General features: G+C 52.5%; 9 protein-coding genes across 9 annotated transcripts in view; 5 read left to right on the forward strand and 4 right to left on the reverse strand.

Annotated features, from left to right (window-relative positions):
* Window positions 1-72: 72 nt before the first annotated feature.
* Window positions 73-2,818, reverse strand: NEUTE1DRAFT_91301 (uncharacterized protein; the record flags this gene model as incomplete). The annotated part of the gene is made up of 2 exons (XM_009858038.1): window positions 73-1,728; window positions 1,811-2,818. The coding sequence occupies 2 exons, from the start codon at window positions 2,816-2,818 to the stop codon at window positions 76-78; spliced, it is 2,661 nt and encodes an 886-aa protein (XP_009856340.1).
* Window positions 2,819-5,105: 2,287 nt separating this feature from the next.
* On the reverse strand, window positions 5,106-5,374 carry NEUTE1DRAFT_118893 (uncharacterized protein; the record flags this gene model as incomplete). The annotated part of the gene is made up of 1 exon (XM_009858039.1): window positions 5,106-5,374. The coding sequence occupies one exon, from the start codon at window positions 5,337-5,339 to the stop codon at window positions 5,121-5,123; it is 219 nt and encodes a 72-aa protein (XP_009856341.1).
* Window positions 5,375-5,742: 368 nt separating this feature from the next.
* NEUTE1DRAFT_91302 (uncharacterized protein) lies at window positions 5,743-6,823 on the reverse strand (the record flags this gene model as incomplete). The annotated part of the gene is made up of 2 exons (XM_009858040.1): window positions 5,743-6,618; window positions 6,681-6,823. The coding sequence occupies 2 exons, from the start codon at window positions 6,821-6,823 to the stop codon at window positions 5,961-5,963; spliced, it is 801 nt and encodes a 266-aa protein (XP_009856342.1).
* Window positions 6,824-9,204: 2,381 nt separating this feature from the next.
* Window positions 9,205-10,992, forward strand: NEUTE1DRAFT_150197 (uncharacterized protein; the record flags this gene model as incomplete). The annotated part of the gene is made up of 1 exon (XM_009858041.1): window positions 9,205-10,992. The coding sequence occupies one exon, from the start codon at window positions 9,205-9,207 to the stop codon at window positions 10,990-10,992; it is 1,788 nt and encodes a 595-aa protein (XP_009856343.1).
* A 1,020-nt stretch (window positions 10,993-12,012) lies between these two features.
* NEUTE1DRAFT_118894 (uncharacterized protein) lies at window positions 12,013-13,688 on the forward strand (the record flags this gene model as incomplete). Its single annotated transcript, XM_009858042.1, has 3 exons — window positions 12,013-12,185; window positions 12,451-12,853; window positions 12,920-13,688. 3 exons carry the CDS (start codon window positions 12,126-12,128, stop codon window positions 13,486-13,488), a joined length of 1,032 nt encoding a protein of 343 aa, XP_009856344.1.
* Window positions 13,689-14,049: 361 nt separating this feature from the next.
* NEUTE1DRAFT_150199 (uncharacterized protein) lies at window positions 14,050-15,555 on the forward strand (the record flags this gene model as incomplete). Its single annotated transcript, XM_009858043.1, has 3 exons — window positions 14,050-14,121; window positions 14,199-14,995; window positions 15,239-15,555. 2 exons carry the CDS (start codon window positions 14,080-14,082, stop codon window positions 14,862-14,864), a joined length of 708 nt encoding a protein of 235 aa, XP_009856345.1.
* A 373-nt stretch (window positions 15,556-15,928) lies between these two features.
* NEUTE1DRAFT_91313 (uncharacterized protein) lies at window positions 15,929-18,899 on the forward strand (the record flags this gene model as incomplete). Its single annotated transcript, XM_009858044.1, has 5 exons — window positions 15,929-16,081; window positions 16,240-16,828; window positions 16,901-17,041; window positions 17,168-17,314; window positions 17,374-18,899. The coding sequence occupies 5 exons, from the start codon at window positions 15,990-15,992 to the stop codon at window positions 18,307-18,309; spliced, it is 1,905 nt and encodes a 634-aa protein (XP_009856346.1).
* Window positions 18,900-19,714: 815 nt separating this feature from the next.
* On the forward strand, window positions 19,715-21,242 carry NEUTE1DRAFT_114638 (uncharacterized protein; the record flags this gene model as incomplete). Its single annotated transcript, XM_009858045.1, has 3 exons — window positions 19,715-19,894; window positions 20,048-20,502; window positions 20,642-21,242. 3 exons carry the CDS (start codon window positions 19,715-19,717, stop codon window positions 21,240-21,242), a joined length of 1,236 nt encoding a protein of 411 aa, XP_009856347.1.
* Window positions 21,243-21,556: 314 nt separating this feature from the next.
* Window positions 21,557-21,949, reverse strand: part of NEUTE1DRAFT_126170 (uncharacterized protein) — a gene marked incomplete at both ends in the record, with an annotated part of 4,340 nt that continues 3,947 nt past the window's right edge. Inside the window, one exon of the mRNA XM_009858046.1 lies at window positions 21,557-21,866. Within this exon, the coding sequence (XP_009856348.1) occupies window positions 21,757-21,866 (110 nt within the window). The remainder of the gene's footprint in view (window positions 21,867-21,949) is intronic.

Here is a 21,949-nt window from a genome sequence, read left to right on the forward strand (position 1 = left end):
ACAGACATTGCAGCCTTTTTCTTCCGCAATTCTTGACTTCATGCGTAGTTGTCTTGTCTTATGTTTTTTTTGGTATCATGCAAAGTCATCAGCGCCATCATTCATACCGGCAGCCGCCAACCGATCCACCTGCTGGACGAGTTCCTTGGTATCCCTGGCGAGCTCGAACGCGATGGGCGGCAGCGTCTGCGCCCACATGCGCCACTCGCGGCTCGTGGGGCTGCTACCCTGGGCGTCGAGGTCGATGCCGTGCTGGCCGGCCTCGTTGAGCCGGTCGCTGCATTTGCTTAGCCAGCGCACGACGTCGACTACAGTGTTGCTCGCGCTGCTGCCCAGGCACGAGTCCGTCTCGGCGACTACCTTGCCGACTACGTCAGTGATGATGGCGATCTCGCCGCTCAGTTGGTTGATATTGGCGTCGCTGCGAATCAGCTGGACCAGGTTCTGGATCGTCTCTACCATGACCGAGGTCTTGTCCTGGAGATAGAACTTGAGGTCCTCGACCCGGCGAGGGTCCGGAGCGATGGGTTTGCTATCGGCGTAGGATTCGCGCGGCGAGTTGGCGCTGTAGGCAGACGAGTCGACACTAATCCTGCTGCCTCCTCCTCCTCCTAGCCCTTGGAAAGCCGGGGGTTGCGCTAGCACCTCATGGGCAGAGGCGACACTCGAGGTCTGGCTTTGGCCGTTGCGCGGAGAAAAGAAGCTGGCTGAGCCGACAGGAGTTACTGTCCCATCATCCTCCTCCTCTAATTCACCCGCAGGCGTGGTGCGGATTTTGGCGGCTCGGAGCAGCTCGATGACTGCTGCAACCAAGTGAGATGCAGCTGCATCAAGCAGAGATACAGGAGAGATGCCCGCGGAGCTGGCAAAGTTCTTGGATGCGGTGATCAGGTTGTTGGCAGTCGATGATACCCGAGCCTTTAGCTTGGCCTTCTCTTGGAGAATGCTGTCGTTTTGTGGATTCTCGTCGATATCCTTAGCGATACGACGGACACTGACTACGACTGCTTTCATAGAGTCAATTACGCGCTCGGGGTTATCGTTGCGAGCGCGCTGCAGGAGCTCGTCTATCGCAATCTGGAACTTGGTAACGTGAAGGTCCTTCACAAGCCCAGAGTCTTCGACAAAACCCTTTTCCCGTACGTATTTGCCGGCGTTCTGCTCGAGTGGTACACCCTCTGACGAATCACGCATGCTGCGTAACTGTGTCTGGGTGCGTGCATATCGACTCCTCCATTCCTTGACTTCCTTCTCCAAACTCTCGATCGTCCTCTCCAACTCCGTTTGTCTCTCCCAAGCAGCCCCGCTTTGTTGAGACAACGTCCTCATCTCCCGCAAAAACTCCTGGGCCTCGCGACGGACCTCGTCCGTTATTTGCTGCTGTTCTTGTAAAGATTGTCGCAGTTCCTCGTTCTCTCGCGCCAGATCGCTAGAGCCGCCTGATTGTCGACCATCCTCGAGTCCTTCCCGAAGCTTTCTCGTCTCGTCCTCATGCTCCTCCCTGATGCGGTCGAGTTCCCTTTGCAGCGAGTCGTTCAGTTCCTGGGCCTCTGCTAGTTTCGTCTCCAAGCTTTGCCTGGTCTCGTCCCAATCTTTCTTGTTGCCATCCCCGGACTGCATGTTATTCAGCTCCTCGTCCTTTTTCCTCATCTCCATCTCCATGTTGTCGACCTTTTCCTGCAGCTCTCTGACCTGATTTTCGTAGTCCTGAATAAGCTTCCTGTCGGCCTACGTTGAGTTAGCACATGATAGTATCCCCGAAGGCGAGAAAGAAGGAAAAAAAAAAAAAAAAAGAAAAGGGGGAACTGACCTCGAACGCCTGGCCCATAGACCTCCTGCCGTTGCCATACATATCACCACCCTGACCTGGGCTCATAAGGTTGCCCTCGTCGTCCTCCTCGACCATGGTACTCTTGTTTGGAACGATTGTGTTGCTCTGGAATTGTTTTGGCATGGGACGCCCATAGTCGCCATTCGGCGGCAGGCCAGGAGATGGGGGAACGCCGTATCCACCATTCATCATAGGGGGCATCGGAGGACCGCTCCGTGCACTTCGTACTGAGCTCGCCTCCGAAGGGCGTCTGTGACTTTGACCTCTGGGAGGGAAGCCGCCCATTCCGTTGTTTGGTGTTCCCGAGCGGCTTGGCGGGCCACGCATCGCAATCGGGCTGGCATTGAGAGGCATCTCCAGATTGGCGAAGTTAGGATACCGCCTCTCCAACTCGCAGAAGACATCGGTGGCGAGATCGCGAAACCTAGGAGGACCTAGGGACGACAGTTTCTGACGAGCTTGGTTCCGTTTGGGATGGAAATTATCCTGAGGCAAAAGAAAATCGGGCGGAGCAGTCTCGGGCGGAGCATTAGGTCCTCTTCGGGCCACCTGTTCGCGGCGCTTCAATTCATCATAAACATCGGTACTGAGCTCAAGAAACTGCACCTCAGTAAGGCGTTGCAGCTTGTCGCGGGCCTTGTTCGGCGGCGGTTTCGGATTGCCGTCGCGTGAGGTGGCTGACAGATAGCGCTTGAGCGAAATGTAGTGGTCGGACAGAACCAACTCCTGGTTTTCCCCTTGTTGACTCTGGCTCTTTACACTCCTCGCATACATGCCGGTGCTGGATCGGCCAACGGACGGTGGAGGAGAGGGTGCCCCATTCGGGCTCTGAGGCATCGGGGAGAAGCCGCCGTTCATAGCGCCGGCAGGGTTCGCGGAGTCGGGAGGAGTGTTGTATTGTCCGAGATTGTTGTCGTTCGGTGGATAGTTCCAGTCGCTTGGGGCGCCTTGAGAGATTGGTGACAATGGTGCATTGCGAACATTCATGGTATTCGTTCACCGCCCGCTTCCAATCGACCAGTCGGACGCAATCGGAAAGATGGGCGTGGTGCGCAAACGACAATGGAGGCTTGATGCAATTGTCTTGTCGTCAACCCGTGTGTGTCCCTAGAAAAGGCGAAGGTAGCCGGTTCGTGGATAATTCGCGGTGTCTCAGCAAGTAGAGGTACAGGCTCCCAAAAGACGCGGACTGTCGCAGAGCTGGTATCGAGACAAATCGGCGAGCATATGCTGTGCGCCCTCGACAGCAGAAGGGTCTCGCGGGTGTTCCTCGTGGCAGGACTTTGTGTTACTGTGGGAGCATGAAACGCATATCGGTCAACCTTTGAATTCCCCTTTTGGAGGCGCGAAAGGGAAGGGGGACAAAGGGAGCGGGATCATGAACAGGGGGGGTGGTACACTACACTTATGCGATGCCCTGCGCGATGTCGCCAAACAGAGTGGCTGTTCCAGTTGCCGATCGAAAGCCAGGAGTTGGAATGATGGGAGAGGTTTCGCCTCAGAAAGGATGGACTGGACGACGGCTTGACTCGTAGCGGTGTTTTCAGATGCCCCTTCTTTGGATGATGGATCGTGGCGATCTTTTGGGTAGTGAAGGCTCGGTAAGTACCTATGTCTAGAGGCTAGAGGTAGCCCTCAAGGTTAACGTTCGGCTTGGCGGGGGGTGTACCGAAAGTGTGGACAGCGAGTGGACGGCGTCTTTGCTTGTTAGTGCCACTCACCTCAAATCAGAGCAGCTCTAAGACAGGCGAAGGGACGTAGCGCCGGGTAGGGTATGTAGAGTAGATGGCGTCCAGATCCAGACGGTAGATGGCGGAATTGGTGCAGTCGCAGGACGGGAGAAAACGAGAGACCAGGACGGGATTGTTGCTCGCTCGCCATACGGTGCTCATTCCCTTTTCGCTTTTCGCTGGCCGATTCCTCACGATGCCGGGTAGCGAGGTGACTACGATTCTTGGGAGAACGACTCCTCTACTGTGTTCCGGGGCGCGCAATGGATTCAGTTGGAAATGAGGAACCCACGAAGAGCCCACCACGACTTATCCAGGGCCGAATCCAGCAGAGCCCCTGATCATTCAAGGCCCCAATATGTACAGTGGACGATGTTCTCCGAGGAACAGTACTAGGAGGCACAGTGAATGGTTTGAGTGAGAGCGCCCGGGGGCTCTGAGCACACTGGAAATGGTGTGGCCGTTCAGCCAATCAGAACCAACCCTGGTATACTTGACCCATCACTGCCGGCGTCAGGGGTGAGTTCCCTTCCTATTAGTCGCGCGCTACGGCAGGTACGGATTCCCACAGACAATGGAAGCCGGCGTAATTACCTTAGCTTCCACGGTGCTTGGGCTGCCACTCAGTGCATGCCTCTACGTAATTACAACTAGTGTGGGGTGGGAGAGCGCGGAGAGTCATTTCCAGAACCAAGGTCAAACACCAACGATAGGTACCTAGTGAGTGGTATCTTGCACATCTCGAGACGTTCATGTTGTTACGGGACGATAGGAGTTGGCTCATTAGTGTCTAACGGCAATAAACACGATGGACGGTCAACACTCCACCATTGTCCACATTACCACGTACTGTCGTTAGACTTCTTCATGTACAACACTGAGATTTGAGATTATATAAGTGGCCGCACAAAGAAGCACTGCCCTACCAAAACCATAACAACCACATATATACGCAGCTATTAGAGGGGATTCCGAAAGGACCCGGACCGGGACCGGGACAAAGGAACCGAGCCACCCACCATGGTCTAAATGGAAAGGGAACTGGACCCAGATCCATTCCTCGTCGGTCTCGGATCCCCTCATTTTCGCGTCTCGTTGGCCGGGCTTCTTGGGCCCTAGTACCGGCCGTCGACGTACAATGGGAAGTGGGAACAAAAAGCCTGATGTCAATCTCGGCCTGGCACTTTGTAGGCGACCGAGCAGCTGTTGTTACCTTTTCCCCATGGGAGCAATTTAAACAGTCTTGTAAAACACCCAGACATGGAACCCCCTCTCGAGCCCCTTTCTCACATGGTATCCCGGCCTCAGAATGCGTCTTCATCTCTGACGGGATCGCCAACTCCCCTTCGCATCTCTACTATGGCAGGTCTCTCATGTTAGTTGACGGTGATCAACTCTGCGCTGTTGCAGTGGTTCATCATTTTACTAAACCGTCTCGTTGTGAAACAGCCCAAGACCGGCAATCGTCTACCGAAATCAAATGCAATTCTTACTTGAGACCGACGATATAGATATTGAGATTTATCCACATGGGTATGTACTATGTAGGCATACCGGCATCACATCAAATGCCACCTCGGCCTCGGGCACTCCCGCCCAACACCCCAACATGATATGTAGTGACAACATGCATTAGCAGTAACCTTAATGGCCTCTCGTCTTCCAAGTGTGTGTCCAATGGCCACAGCCCTATTTATCTCATTTTTGACCTTCGCGTTTGGTTGCATTGTCACAAGTAGGTAGGCCTGCTCACTGCGGGGGCACGGCCGGTTGTGCATGTTTCGATATTTTCTAGATGCTGGCAACCGTTGAGTACCCCAGATTCCAATAAGCAAGGAAGATCTCCAAAATTCTTGTATATGTTCTTCGCATCCAAGATTGCTTATAATGAAACCGTGCGGCTCATCATCTTATAATGCTTTTTGGGATACCATGCAGGGTACTCGTCAGGTGGGCCGATGAGCTCCCATCTCCGAGCATGTATGCATGCGATATTATTGAGTTTGTGATAGAAGTAAGCATATGCGTAGCAAACAAGATGCTCAATTGGCGGTCTGGCTGGTGGAAGAGGAAATGGCCTGCCAAATCATGGAGGTCGACATATTCTGAGAAAACCAAGAGGGGTGCGACCTCACAAAATAGCAAGTTAAAGCCAATCGTGGCAGCAGAGTTCGTAAATCCCGGATAACAACGGTTTTGTTGATAATGATTACGAGTCCGAATCAGCATTATGTTGTGACGGCCAAAACGTCTTGTTCGTTTGTGTTGTCTGGTCATCAATCATGAACCCAAAAAGATGTATCCCCCCTCCTGTCCGTAACCGCGATTACGCCCGCCAGGCAATAAAAAGAACATCCAACGCCTTACGATGCACGAGCTCAAACAATACGCCTCAATGCTTAGAACCAAGCCAAAGTCCATGTCGCAGGAAGATTCGGCCATCTCTCCTGCCACTCGGCCAGGACGTCCGGTACGCGCTCATCGAATCCTGATCTGGCGCCTACGCTTCCCGAGTCAAAGGCAGAAGCGCCAACCTTCTCCCGCTCCTCGGCAGCAATCTTGTTGAGTGAGTCTGCCAAATCGACAATGGCTCGCCCTCCAACGGATGCCTCTTCATGGTTATCCTTGATATCGATGTTGATGACGTGAACAGGCCTGTTAAGTGGCGAGCCACGGTTGAGAAGATCTTCAATCACAGCATCCCAACAGCGTTCCTCACAGGTGATGACAACATCAGCTACGCCGCCCTCCATGCCATCAGCTCCCTTGTCATCCTTGTGCTTGGTTCTAGGCATTCCAATCTGCCAGTCCTGCCATCGCTCAGGGCCCCACTTGACTTGGCGGTTTCTCCCAAGCATGTTTAGCAGTCCGTTTGCGCGATATAACCGAGGGTCTTTGGCTTCCAACTCCCGATATATACTATCGTATGATGTTTCGTTGAACTTGTAGACATTGGGCTGTGTAATGGATGGCCCGGGGAGACGGACAAGAGAGCCTGTACCAAACGAAATCACGGGATAATTTGCAAGAGAGAGTCGCAAGTGACCTTCCATGGAGCTGGTGAGGGTTAGACGGGGTCATCCAGTTGCGTGACGATGCGATGCGTAAATATTGCTCACCGATTCTGGTTACTGGCGCAGACGGTGCAAAACTTTAGCTTGAAGCCGCCAGAGTCTTCACGCCCACCGTTCTGACCATTCTGCTCATTCTGGTCCGGCTTCGATGAGCTCGCAGCACCAGTTGTGGTATCTACAGCAGACATAGCCGGCAGTTGCAGGTGACTTGTTACTGTAGCAGATGTGGCATGCTTGACTGGAAAGACCTAGAAAGCGCAAGATGCCAATGTTAGTTATCAATGCGTTCCCTTCTGCGATACAGACATGGCAAGTGCAAAAGTGTAGGTTGTCCTCGGTACATATCAGATAAAAAAGCGTATGTAAAAGTTTGTCATCAAACGCCAGACATAGCAGGCTACAGACAGCTCCAATAAAAAGATCATCATAAAGGAAAAGAGACTGTTGACGAAGGAAGAGCGGAAAAGAGCGCAGGAATTACCTTTCAAGGTTCAGCTGAGCGCAAAGCGCAGACAGATGATGATTAAGTTAGTCGAAGTAGCCTGCTACCACACGTATATAACTTGTTAAAGGTTGTTGATGTCCAACTGAAACCTGTTCACCAGTTGCTGCTGGCGCGGAGATTTTGGACGGTGAAAAGTGGGATGTGGAATTTGGAACAAATCTGTTTGGTTACCGACTGCGAGGGACAAGTGGTGGTTATACGCACATAGTGCCCCATCTCACCGCTTTCCAAAATTAGAACGTTTCAGTGTTTCAGAGTGAAATGGTGGGTGGCTCGTGCGTCTTGCAGCCCGTTGCCCTTCTTTCCGTTCTCGTCAACTTCCCCCACCTCTCGAGTCTGCAGCGGTCCGCGGATATGCACTGCAGAATCACAGTGAGACGATCCCCAGGTAACTTTTTTTTTTCCCCAGGGCCCAAACCTCACGGGCCTCGAGCCTCGGTCACCATGCGTATCGATGCACTGTATTGTCTGAGCTCCAGCTGCCCGCTTCTCTGATCGAAACCTTTTTCAATAACTTCTTCTCAAAGGTCCCACATAGGGAATGCGCAACTTATAGCTAGTGCCTTGGGAAATTCCATGGGTACCACGTTGCTGTTCGGGACGCATTTACGGAGCCAATCACTCACATCGAAGGCATCGAGAACATCCAATGGTGGACACAAACATGCAGTGATAAACATCCCTGTTGGGACGGGAAGTTGAGAGTTTCGTGCGAAGTTTTTCTTCGTTGGAACATCCATGTTAACCAACAATAGAGGCACACGTAGAAAGTACATTTGCAAATGGCAGTTTTACCCGCGTGGTATATCGCATGCCTTTTAAATCTTCAATGTCCTGTTTCAATATGTGCAGGTGTTGGTGCGTATTTTGGGCGTAAAAGCAGATTCAAGTGTTAACCTCCGATGGTTGACATACAGAAAAAAACTGCAGTGTGTCCTGCAAGTTGCCCGCCTTTGTCAACGAGAGCTGCCCTCTGAAGTGGACTTTTGGGCCCCCCGTACCTAACCCCGATTCGTTACCCAAAAAATTTGCCAGCCATCGTCTAGGTACACTACAGGATAAGCAAAGAGGTTAGGTATGTTGGTCGAAGGCGACCGAGTCCCGTCCTCAGAGGTTCGACTGACTGATTGCAGGTGACCAGCGGTTGCTATTTGCCAATGAGAGGAGCAGGCCTAAACCTGGAGTAATCCTGCGGCAGCGCGCTTAACTTTGTCCAAGTTGTACTAGAGGTATCCCGTCGTAAGTAGAGGTAGTAACTTGATGCGGCGCATCCTCCCCCCAAAACTACCTACCTGCTCCTGCCTGAAATTCTGCTTCTTTTTCTTCTCCTCTTTTCTTCGAATCCCCCTCCGTTCCCACCATACCCTGTCTATATTGACAGCTCGCAATCGCTCATCTCAGCTTGCCGACCACACAAGGGCTCTCCATGTCTATACAAGCTCTTTAAGCTGACAATTGCCCACCTTGCTACCCCAGTGTGCCCCTTCGCATACTTTCACCATCTTTTCTACATTGCGTCCCTCACACGGGATCCCTTAACGAATCCGGCCTAAAACCGAAACACTCAGAATCCAGAGCCCTTACATTTCCGAGACTTCAGACGACGGACAAGCGAACCGTTGAACAAGCCGTTGGTAGTTGTGGCCGCTTTGCAAGCATCAAACATTTGCAAATCGATGTCCGTGGTCCACACAGCTACATGCCTCATCTACACAATTGGGCGCTATAAGTTTACCGTCTCCCGAGCCCTACGAATCTACGATAGACGGACGGACATCAAAAACCACACTTATTCCCCGCCTCGACAGCACAAGGCAAAGCATTTCCGCCCGTCCACCACAGGCCGGCCAGCCCTTCCCTTCGCTGCCTAGAGGTACTCGGTCTTCTAACCAGACTCGAACCCTGGCCAAAAAAACACCCTGGTTCCCACGGCAGCGACGGTCCGGCGCCCTGGAAAGGATCCACAACAACAATTGATTGTCCGGGCGGCGCATTCCAGGCACGCCAGGCACTGCTAGGCTATAGGCTTTGCTAACCCCCTATCTTTTTTCCTTTGCCTCGACCATGACGGCGATCATATCGCCAGCCTCGTCTCCAGCGACCTCTCCGCCCGCCATCGACACCTCGGCCTCGACCTCAGCCGCTCATCCCCCACTTCCTCCGCTCATGACCTCGCCGCCCGCTCGCAGGAGCGCGCTACCGCGGCCAATGTCGCACGCGTCCAAGAACCGCCTGTCGCAGTACTCGACTGTGAGCTCGATTCCCTCACGCTCCCGGCCGCCCTCTCAACTGTTCCCCATCTATCCTTCCAGTCTGCCGTACACGCTGGTGCGAGACTTCGCCTACCCCGTGGGTCATCCTATGCACTATGGACCCCCACCGGAACCTTCTCGGCCACCCTCAGGCATGACTACCCCAGCCAGCGAGCAACGGCGCCTATCTGACCCTCCGACATCTTGGGATCGCCATAGCTGGGAGAACTCATGGAGCAGCGACGGCTGGGGAAGGGCGAACGATCTCCCTGCGATGCAGTTCGCCGATGGTCCTCCGTGGAGCGAGGATGAAGATCTTCAGAGCCCTGTGGTCAGTTCGCGACACAAGAAGAACAAGTCAGCTGGCGGCAGTGGCGGCAGTGGCTATGGTGCGGGAAGGAGCGGCGGTGGTTCGGTCATAAACCCGAGCAACTACGACCGGGAGAGGGGTTACTACGTTGGCACCAGTGGCGATGGCAGCGAGCGCTACTACGTGAACCAGGGAGGCGAGGCCAACGGGCCGGGCGGCGAGTACGTAACGTATCCGGCCGATCAGGCACGTCACAGCGCATACCAAGTTGCCGACCAACAACCACGCCAGTACGAAGACGATTACCCATCCGACTTGGACGACTCCAGCCCTGGTGGCTATCACGAGACGGACGAATCGCGTTATTCGCGTGATTACCAGTTTACAATTACCTCTCCCGATGAGGAGATGCACGGTAAGGCCGTGGCGCTGTACGACTTCCAGCGGGAAGACGAGAACGAGTTGCCTTTGGTTGAGGGTCAAATCATCTGGGTGTCGTATCGACACGGACAGGGCTGGCTGGTTGCGGAAGACCCGAAAACGCAAGAGAGCGGACTTGTACCAGAGGAATATGTGCGGCTGCTACGCGATATCGAAGGAGGTATGAACAGCCTCACCGGCCAGCTTAGCGAAAGCCCTGTTAGCCCGGTGGAAGCTGGAACACCGACTCAGGCGGAACACACTGCTGCTACCTCTGGCGGATCTTTTGGCCACACTCCCACACAAAGCCTAAGCTCCAACAGTGGTGGCGGGTCTGGTGTGAATGGCAACAACAATAACAACAACAGCAACAACAACAATAATAATAACAGCAGCAACAGCAACAACACCCACTCTACACCAACCTCAAGCTCCAATACCAATGGGTACGGACACAGCCACTCTGGGTCCGATTACAAGTACCATCAGCCGGTCGTATCAACCTTCTCAACGTCAAGCAAGGACCTCGATCCCTATCCGCAACACCTTTTGGGAACACAGGCTGGCCAAGCTCCACCGCAGGTCGTCCACTATCATGGACAACGGGGTGGCAGTCAAGCGAACACGCCCACGAACTTATTTCATGATGCCGGTTTGATGCGCCGCGGCAGTCAGGACACTGTCGGTAGAAACGAGAGGAGGGGTAGTGAGCAAGGGACGTTGCAGACTTTGCTTGGCGCGAGGCTGGAAAAGACAGCGAAAGAAGGTGCAATAGAAAACCAGAGTATCAGCGAAGAGGCTGAGCCGGAGGTCGCGATGGATACCAAGCCACAAAAGACAGGGGAAGCGGCAGCGGAAGCGGACAGGTGATGAAGGTGGAATGTGAAAGGGGTGGTGGTGATGATGATTGCTATATGCGACACGACGCAATGTCCTGCTGAAGACTGAGGCAGAAAGCGGGCTCAGTCATTTAAAGCGAAGGGAGTATAAGGTTGGAGAGGGAGCGGTGATAATGATCGAATAATCCCCATGTAATGGACGATAGGGAGACTCAGGCTACTGACATGAGCATACTTTATCAGGGAGCGATGTAGAACGGAACATTGCGACTTAATGGCGTCCACTTTCTTGCATACTCATCCATCGTTCCTGTTCTCGCTCTCTTTGCGCTTTCGTTGGGAGTTTGCGTTCTTCTTCTTCCTGTTATTTTCCGTCACCATCTGAATTGGGTAGCAGAGCAATCGAGATAATCAAGGGCCGAGGAGGAGCTAGAAGGGGAGAGGCAGGAGTACGAGGAGCTAAAGTAAGCCTGGATATCACTTATTGTCTTAGCAGTTGTTCTGTGTACAGATTGCAGAGACTGACAGCGTGGTCTGGTCGAACAAAAAGGAATTAATACGGTGCTACGGAAGCTATACGTAATGCACAACGCTCAAAAGTCATTCGTCATATTCCCTAGCCACTGCCTTTGGACTCAGAAATTGATGAGTGAGCCAAGGTGCTAGGAGCAGGCGTCAAATCAAGAATCAGTACATAAAGACTAGACTAGGACCTTAGCATGTTAATCGAGTCCACCCGAACTGCACCGATATCTCCGCATCCTTTTGTTGGCAGCCTGGGAAGGTAACTATGCAGTATACTGAGAAACCCACCCTGGATATATACAAAGTGTCAAGATGCGGATTCATAATAGTAACGGTTGCGGAGTTGGTTGAAGCTGACAAACCCGTTTCTCTCGCCGGCGGGAAAGAATCCGATGACGGCTTTTAACATGAGATTTTCGATCACGCCTGGAGATCGCTGCATGACGTAAGCCCCACCCACCCGAATCAAGCTCCCCACGCTTCCGAACCCGCGATTGAAAAAGGTACGGGGACCCCAAAGGAGGGAGGAGTCAGTGCCTCTATGCATTGCACTGACTGCACTGGGCGTACCTGAACCTCGTCCGATCTTCCCCTCCTTCATCCAATTCCATTCTTGCTTTCCAGACACTGCATGTCAAAATGAGTCTGTTCGTTGCTAGCACCAGATCCGCCTTCCGGGCTGCCGCCCCCATCAAGAGGGTAAGCCACCCCATTCCTTCGTTCGGATTTACTGTTGCTCTGAGAAATGTTGCTGCATCGAGGTACACAATCCTGCCGTTATGGGCAAGTTCTGGTGGTCGTCGGACGCATATACGGCATCATGAATGCGCCTTGAGCAGAATTGGGGCAGACGCACGCGCAGCGCACCATGCGCGACAGCTTCGCGCATCACTTGACACATTGACTCTAAGCACAACCAGCAGCCGTTCTAGAAGTCATCGAACTAACTCCTTTCCTTTCACAGTCTTTCCAGACCCGCCGCTCCTATGCGACCGAGCCTTCCAAAGGTGGCAGCAGCAGCACAATCCTCCTCGGTGCTGCCGCTGTTGGTCTTGCAGGTGCCGGCGCCTACTTTTTCTCCGGCGCTGGTGCCGCCAAGAAGGCTGAGGCCAGCGTTAAGCAGGTAACCGAGAAGATCACCCCCGGCGAGATCAAGAAGGCCTTCGTCGGCGGCGACCAGGGCTGGCTCAGCCTCAAGCTCGAGGAGGTTGAGCTGGTCAACCACAACACCAAGCGCCTGCGCTTCAGACTCCCTGAGGACGACATGGTATCTGGCCTCCACGTTGCCAGCGCCATCCTGACCAAGTTCAAGCCTTTCGACGCTGAGAAGGCTGTCCTCAGGCCTTACACTCCCATCAGCGACGAGAGTAAGTATTTTCGTATTGACTCATTGGTTTTCCACGATAGTACGTTGACTAACGTCCGAGCAACAGGTGCCCAGGGTTACATTGACCTCTTGGTCAAGAAGTACGAGGGTGGTCCCATGAGCACCTACCTCCATGACATGGCTCCCGGCCAGCGCCTCGACATCAAGGGCCCTCTTCCCAAGTACCCCTGGGAGGCTAACAAGCACAAGCACATCGCCCTCGTTGCTGGCGGCACCGGTATCACTCCCATGTACCAGCTCATCCGCGCCATCTTCAACAACCCCGATGACAAGACCAAGGTTACTCTCGTCTTTGGCAACATCAGCGAGGAGGACGTTCTCCTCAAGCACGAGCTCGCCACCATTGAGAACCACTACCCCCAGCGCTTCCGCGCTTTCTACGTCCTCGACAACCCTCCCAAGGAGTGGGCTGGTAACAAGGGCTACATCAACAAGGACCTCCTCAAGACCGTCCTTCCTGAGCCCAAGAACGAGGATATCAAGATCTTCGTCTGCGGCCCACCCGGCATGATGAACTCCATCTCCGGCAACAAGAAGAGCCCCAGGGACCAGGGCGAGCTGACCGGTATCCTCAAGGAGCTCGGCTACTCTCCCGATCAGGTATACAAGTTCTAAGCGACTCGGGACTTTAATGCATCTTGCGTGTTATAATATTACCGTCTTATTTAGCTAGAATAGCGCGGCGTCACTTGAGTTTGCCAGTGTGGGATTGGCTTGGTCTACGATACTCGTGCTTGACGAGCACACGCGGCGCACATCCTGCTGCGTATAGATAGAGGATAATAAAAGGCAACAAAACGAAAACTGAAAACAAGAATTCGGACATGAGCTTGTCAAAGCGACAGGATCAGATTATGTCAAACTCTTGCTTTTCTGAAACGATGCTCAGTTTCAGTTGCAGTCGACATCCAAGTAAACACAAAGACTGCGATGGCATCCGTCGTGGCGGTGATGCCGGTGTGGCTGATACCGACGTGGCTGACAGCCTGCTGGTCATTCTGGAAGGTGCACGTGGAGACGTGACGGCGTTTCTGCAATTGCCGGCCGGCAAGTTTACTGTGCAGAGCTCCATCATTTCTTGGCTTGAGCTTCCAATTGATTTCCATTCCCCATTCCCCGTCCCCCCGTCGTTCGCTCTGATTCCCACCGAACAAGCACCACCAAGGCAAAGCAGCTAAACAGGCCGTTTGGCCTGCGCCTGTAATAATGGCAGCGCTTTTGCCCTTCAAGGTGCCCCAAATCAGCGAGGTATGTTTCTTTTTGTTCCATGATTCCTGTGGCCGGCGATGATCAGACTTTAACGTGTTACATCATCTATCTCGCAGGCTGATATGTTTGCTTTCCATGAAGCCCACTTCTCCAACCTGTCCACAGGCCACTTTGAGTCTCATTTCCTTCGTCCAAACGACTCGGTTGTCGCTTCTGCCAGCGCCACAGCCGATGAAATAGAAGGGGGCCATGCCGAAGAGGAGCATTACCATGAAGAATACGAAGAAGATTACTACGATGAGGATGATGACGGCCTGGGTTATTACCCCGACGGCGTCAAGCGAACTCTGACAGATGAGCAAATTGCCATCTTCCGGCACTCGGAACTCGAAGCCATGCGTCGTGTGAGGGAGTCTGCCAAGATCAAGAAGGTCATGGATCCCGCGGCGGACGGCGTCGTTGTTATTGAGGGTGCCATAGGGGAGCAGCTCTCTGAGGGCGAGATCGATTCTTCTCCAAAGGAAGCGGGGGTGGGATCTTCTCAGCATCAGCAGCAGCAGAAGAAAAAGAAGGAAAGTAATAACAGGAACAAGAACAAGCGTCGCGGAGGCAAGAAAAATAACCACAACAGACTTGATGGAGGTGAGCAGATCGATTTGCGCAAGCGCACGTGGGACGTTGTCAACAAGGGACTTGCTTCTTTGGACTACGGAGAGGAAGAACATGGCCAGCATTCCGACGAGAGATCGATGCAGAGACGTCGGATTTCGTATGATGATTGAAGAAATGGCTCCAGCACTGTCTTGATATAGCATGCGCAGGCGGGGTAACTCACCCAACGCAGTCTACGACAGGCCACCAGGGCAGTCGGGTGCCCCTGCGAGCTCACACGTGAGACTTGGTCGATGATATTGTAAGTTCCTCCTCTGTCATAGTTACCCCCATTAGCATGCTTTCTACATGATGAAAAACCATATCGTATCGTCATCCTTAGTCGGAAGTCCGGGCAGAGATGCTGCGGTCCTTTAAAAAGGTCTGCAGTGTCTTGATAGCTGGAATATGTCGAGTTATAATCTTCTCTCTCAAGCTCAAGCATCAGTCATTGCCACTATTCATGTTTGGACTCTAGCAAGAATTGCGCTGACTGATTGCTTAGACAGATGCTTGTCCTGATGAGAACGCAAGATTTTACGAAACACTTGGTTCAGTAACGGTTACGACATTGTCGCGGGTTTGCGCTATAGCTCTAACATGATGCCTCCAAAATTGCAACGAGTGGAATTGTCGCCGTTCATGGTCATTGGGTTCTAACAAAAGTGTATGTGTATTGATGAACATCATCAGTCTGGAGGAAAAATGGTCTTTACGCTCATCTAGAAAGTAGTGGAGATACCTCGGGGCATTACTTACTCCTGCTGTCCGTAGAGGTATCCTATGTTAAAGTAGATGACCGGCCTGTTAACTGCATACTATCAGTCAGTATATTGTACCTCGTTTAGAACGAGGCGTGTGAGGGTTTAGTACTTCACCGCTTGTTCTCGTATCTCGTGCAGGCTTTGGACTCCCAAATCGATGCCTAAATTTGATCACCTTGTACCCGCTCCCCAAGCGAATAGCACTGGCTTTATTGGGATGATCAACTAACAGAGGCAGCACTGATTGTCGTCATCGACGATAGGGCTGACAGGAACCTTTGCATAGAGTTCTTAGTCAGCATGTCATTTCTGAATGACTCGCTAGTAGACATCTCATACACAACTGAAGCCAGACATGCTTTAGCAGTCCTTTATGAGAGGCTTCCATGTCTTGTCAACCACTTGCTTCAAGATGCAACTCTCATACATTCACTTTTACAATTACTGATTACAGCTTTCTTATTGTATTCCAAGGACTTGCTCGAGTCCATCATGGTTCTGAGTTTACAGCCGCGCGAAGACGGCCCGGTGAGCTTACAAGTGCCCAAAGCCAGCCAAGCGTGCATCAATTGTCGTAAACAAAAGTATGAATGATACTTGCCCTCTCATCCACCATCACACAAGCTCGATTTCGAAAACATCGCCATCCATACCTACCATCCATCACCTCTCAATTTTGAAGCCTTTTCCCTACATGAGACCACTCACATAGCCACAGTTCATTTACTGACTTCATTCAAAGGAGGAAATGCGACAAATCAGTCCCATCATGTGGCCTTTGTGCCAGGATGAACCGTCAATGCGACTACAGCGACTCATCATCCGCACCCACCGCAACTGATGTAGCCGCACTACAAGCCCGTCTCGCCGAGCTCGAAAACCGGCTCGCCTTAGCTGTCGGCAAGGAAACCACCACCAGCACGAGCTCATCATCCCCCAGCACCAATAGCCGTGACAATGCCGCCACCACCCATCCAGCACCACCAGTCATCAACTCCCGCGGCCCCCTTTGGCTCCCCGCCTCCAGCCGCTTCCCCTCCGCCCTCCTCCTCGACGTCGACATTTTCAAATGGGCCCAACTCTCCGTCCCGGCTCCACCCGTCGCCGTCCCGCGCGACGTCTACGACATCCTCAGCAGCGGCAAGACGGTCCAAGACTGCGCCGCCGAGTACTTCGACACGGTGCACCGGTGGTTCCCCTTCATCTCCAAGAAGCGCATGACGCTGGGGCATACCCTCTGGGAAGCCGGGCCGGACTTGGCCATGTTGTTTTTGGGCATGAAGCTCATCGTCACGCTGCCGGTCGAGGGGATGGACAGTGCGGATAACCCGGTGTACATGGCAGCCAAAAGGCTGCTGGCCTTGTTGGAGAGTGGAGGGTGTGTGAGTTTGTTGTGTTTGCAGGGGATGATATTGGTTGCGTTGTATGAGTACGGGCAGGGGATATATCCGGCGGCGTGGATGAGCGTGGCGGCGTGTGCGAGGTATGCGGAGATGTGTGGGTTGCCGGGGTTCAAGGAGAGCTGGGCGGTTTTGGGGGCTGTGGTTAGTCCTTTTTTATTTTTTTCTTTTTTTTTTTTCTTTTCTTTCTGAGAACCTATAAATTTGGATGGGATCGTGTGCTGACTTTGTGCTGGGCGGATTAACACCTGCCCACTGATCTAGGGATAGACGACTTGGACCGAGTCTGAGGAAAGGAGAAGGGCCTGGTGGGCTATTTACATCCTGGATAGGGTGATCTGCCTGGGAAACAAGAAGCGGTTTGTGTTGCCGGAGCCGGAAAAGCACTACCTTTTGCCCACGGATGATGATGCTTGGGTAAGTTTTCCTCCTTTTTCTTTTCTAGTCCAATACCTAACTAACTCCTTCCGTCGCAGGACAGCGGAGATCCAGGCCGTGCCCTCAGCGCAGGAATCACCACCCCTCTCGCGCAGCCACAAGGTCGTTTCGCCCGTCTAGTCCAATCATCCATGCTCGTCAGCAGAACCATAACCCACGTGCGGACCACCCTACGCAACCATCAACTAGGAGGCGACATCGATCCTTTCGACATTAACGAAGTTGACGACCTCATCAACACCCTCACCTCCTTCAGCACCCTCATCCAACAAGAACTCCTCCCCAGCCTCGCCGTACTACGCAACCAAAATTCTACAGAACCAACTTCATCAACCTCATCATCAACCTCCCCACCCCCGCCGAGCTGGCACTTTCTAACCCCCAGCTCCATCCCACTCAACCCCCCATACCACCACCACCCTCCCTCTCCTTTCGATTTCTCTTCTTCCTTATCTCCCCAACCCCCACCTTTAGACCCCCTCTCCCTGCCCCCTTTAAGTCTAACCCACTCCGCCCTGTTCCTCCTCTACGACGTCCACTGCTGTCCCGAGAACCTTCTTTGTGGGACCGGTGCCCAGGGTTTCGACAACTTCCAACCAAAAACTGCTATCCAACAGGCCTTGCAGGTGCGGGCCGTAGCAGGCCTGCGCTCGCTTTCGAGTGGTGTCATCCGCGAGATGTGCATGGAGTTGTTGGATGCGGTCATGTTGCCGCAGGGTTTGGCGAAGGTTAGTCCGCTATGTCTAGACGGGATGTATAATGGGATGGCGACGTTGAGGTGGTTATGGAAGGAGGGGGGTGATGATGGTGGAATTGGATTAGGGGAGAACGGATCCCTTGGGGAAGGAGGAGGAAGTACAGGAGGGAATGTGGGAGTGTTGCAGGCGGCAGAAGATGTGGGGAGGTGTTTGAGTAGATTGTCGAGTAGGTGGAGGGTGGCAGAGGATTATTTGGGCTTGGTTGGGCTCTTTTGAGGTGGGCGTTGCGATGGCCTGGAATGGTGGGAAGTCAGGAATCTGCTAACCAGTCGCTGCTGGCAACTTCTCGGCCGTCCCTACCTCTCGCTTCCTCATGTATATTCTTCGACCGCCAGTTTGGACAAGGAGCCACTCGACGAATTGCGTCGTGATTGGCAACGCAGATATCTGGGTGCAGTGGATGAGAAGAGAAGGGGGGTGGGCTCAGGCTCATGCTCGTGGTTAGGACCAGGACGTCGTCTGCGTGTCTCTTGTGGCGTTTAGGAACTTAAAGGGTCCCCCATCATGTATAAATAGTGAGCGGATGCTAAAGGCGGAAATTGGCCTTTAAACATACATAGTTGTGGGTCGTGGGCGGTTTGGTGAAGCGCATAACGGGAGTTTCGCTTCCACAGCCACTGTTACACGAGACCTACAGAAACGAGTCACTCAAGTGAGTATGGTACCGGGAGTAGGTACGGGACGTGGAAGGTACTTAGGTATGCTGTGCAGAGGTATGCTCCCAAGCTGAAACTAGCAGCGAACGAGAAAGTTAACAGACAAGGATGACACGAAGTATCTTCAGATATACAGAACAACTCTACTCGACAGATCACTTGCTCACTCATGGACCCGCTTGGCATACAAAGAATGTATTATTTCGCGATATATATACCTGATCTGTACCCCTGGTCCCCTGAACACTTTTATCAGCTACCCGCCGGCTTTTCTTCTTTTTCTCGCTCATAATGGTTCGCCGGTTAAGCCACCTAGCAGCTGGACATCTTGGGATCCTTAGAGGCTGGATCTGCATCTTCAGCCGTACCACTGCAATGCTTGATCGGGACGTGACGGGACTGGCACATCCATCCAGTTTTTGGGCAGCGAATCAACAGGCTGTCTGTCTAGCTGTTGGTGTACACGAAATGTATTTTCTCAAGCTCTTCCTGTCCTCTTTTAGGTGTACTACTTTGTTTCGTAAGGCAGACTTTGGTTCATCTTCTTGTCCTGGCATGGGTGTGCCTGAATGTGTGAACGCCACATATATTGCAGAGCGGACGACATGTACAATAACATTCTGCATACAATAGGAGGAGATATCGACGAGCTGAGTAGAGTAGAGTCAGGTAGGTGGAGGAGAAGCTTGGGCGGTGGTTGAAAAGGGGTGATTACCTTGTCTCCAGGTTCAGGTCTTTCTCCGTCTATGGGTTTCGGATGTGTTTTTCTCCCTTTTTCCTTTCCTTTGGGGGTATCGGGACAATAGTTCTGTAGCCTGTTGAGCATCCTCCAGACCTCCGTCCTCATCGTGAGATATCGGCAAGCATCATACATTCTGTGCAATCTTTTCTTTAGTCTCGGGTTAGCAATCGCCAACACAACAAGGCCAACAAGTCATCCCGAAAGCCCACCCAACTAAGATACGATGGCATACTCCAAATACTCTTCCGACCGTGCTCCCGGACGGGAGCACATCCCCCTCTACCCCAAAGGTTTCATCACCATCCGCATCATCCAACTTATCATCGCCATTCTCATCGCCGGTCTCTCCGCCTTCGGAGTACATATCTTTGCCTTTGACGGAGACGTCTTGATCCTAGCAGTTGTATGTTTTTTTTCCTCCTCCGTCGGTCTCAACTTACCTATCCATCCATCACCATACCCCCCACCATTCAAAACTCCCTTTCCCTTTCCAACCTTATATAGACTCACCACTAACCCACCCTTCTTCCCTCCCTCTCCTGGTTGTGAGCAACAGGCCGTAATGACTCTCATATCATCAACCTACCATCTCATCACGCGCTTCTCCACCCCTAAAGCCTACAACTACTGGGCCGTCCTCGCCGTCGATATCTTGGTTTTGGTTCTATGGCTCGCCGCCTTTGCGCTGCTGGCTTCGGAGATCATTTGGTTCTTCACGCTTTGGACGTCTAGTTCGGAATCGATTCCAACTGTTGATCCTTATTATGACGATTTTACCCCCGATGAAGACTCATATGACTTCTACACCTATGGGATTTTGGCTGCTCTGAAAGGGGGGGCGGTGGGGAGTAAGGCGAGGTCGAGTGGTGGTGATGATGATGGGAGATATGGTGACAGTGGGTTAGATTACATCTATGATAATGATGGTGGATATGATGAATCCGCGGTCGTGGCAACGTTGGTGGCGCCAATTTGTGTTATTGCTGCTGCTGCGTTGGGGGGGATTGAGTTGTGAGTTTCGTTTTTTTTTTCTTCTTCTTCTTCTCGATATCCCCGTTTTCCCCTCTGTTATTCTTCCTTTCCCATTCCTGACAAATTACACCATCACCCCTTCACAAACTCTCCTTGCTAACAGATAGACCAAATACAGCATCCTCCACCTCGTATCCCTCATCATCCACTCCGTTTTCCTCCACCGCCACCGCGCCGCCGGACTACACAGCAAACCCGTCCAATCCTCTCCTTCCAGTAACAGCAACAGCGGCAGCGACAACAGCAACACCATCCTCTGTTCCCCGAATGCCGTTCTTGCCCCCGCAGCCATCGTCACAACCCCCAACGAGAAACTTCCCTATCATCATCACCAGGAAATCGACTCGACGCCCATCTCTGTTCCATCCAACCACAACCAGCAGCCGTCAGCCCCAGCGCCGGCTTACACCCCGGTATTCAGTCAGCAGCAGCAACAGCAACAGCAACAGCAACCATACCTCCAACAGCAACAACAACAGCAACCGCACCATCAAAGGCAATACCAAGCATATCAACAACAACCACAAGGTCAGGCTCAAGGACACCCATCGGTTTACTACCACTCACCGGTATCACCGCAAACTACCGGAGGAACGATGAATTATACGCAGTTTCAACAGCCATCGTGGGCGGTGTCGCCTGTTCCGACGACGCCACCTGTGCCGACGCATTACGGACCAACCGGGGTGGTGCGGGCGGGGATCTATCAGTTGCCGTGAGTAGGTAGGTAGCTAGAAGTCCGATGGGTAGATAATAGATAGCTGGTGGGCGAGGATAGGTAGGGGATGACGGTTGTTGATTTTGCGAAGAAGAGGAGGTAGGAAACCCAGGAAGAAGAGCGGGTACGGAACGGTGCGTGTGTATGTGTAGAGAGTGGAATAAGCGGTTGATGGGTGGTATTCGGTTTGGTTACATACGGCTCCGCAGAACGACAGAGAATGTGTTCGCGGGATGGGATTGACTCATTGTTGAGGACCGAGTTTTGAGGCTAACGCGAAGAAATATTCATCCACATGATTTTGGTACAGTCGAGGAGAGGATATAGTCCTTCATTCAAGATATGTGGTTGTCGTTTGCAATAACCTGTGTGAACATCATGTCTCGCTCAATGTTCGCTGAATGGCAACGTCGACAATTTGAGACCATATATACACCGAGACCCCAAAGCGGTTTGGTTTGAACTTAGGTACCCATCACCTTACCTAGAGGTACCTACTCTTTCCAATCATCAAGTCACAACTTCCTCGCCGCATTTTTAATGCAAGCCTCAATGATATCTACCCATCTCTCGGCGTTACTCCAATCCCTCGCATCGATGCTTTCAACGAGCCCAGGGAACACCGCTATGAAACAATTCAGTTAGCATCAAATCATCTAACAATGCCACGCAGAGAAGGGGACTAAAGAATAGAGAAAAAAAAAAAAA

Source organism: Neurospora tetrasperma (genome assembly GCF_000213175.1).
Source record: "Neurospora tetrasperma FGSC 2508 unplaced genomic scaffold NEUTE1scaffold_81, whole genome shotgun sequence".
Taxonomy (NCBI): Eukaryota; Fungi; Ascomycota; class Sordariomycetes; order Sordariales; family Sordariaceae; genus Neurospora; species Neurospora tetrasperma.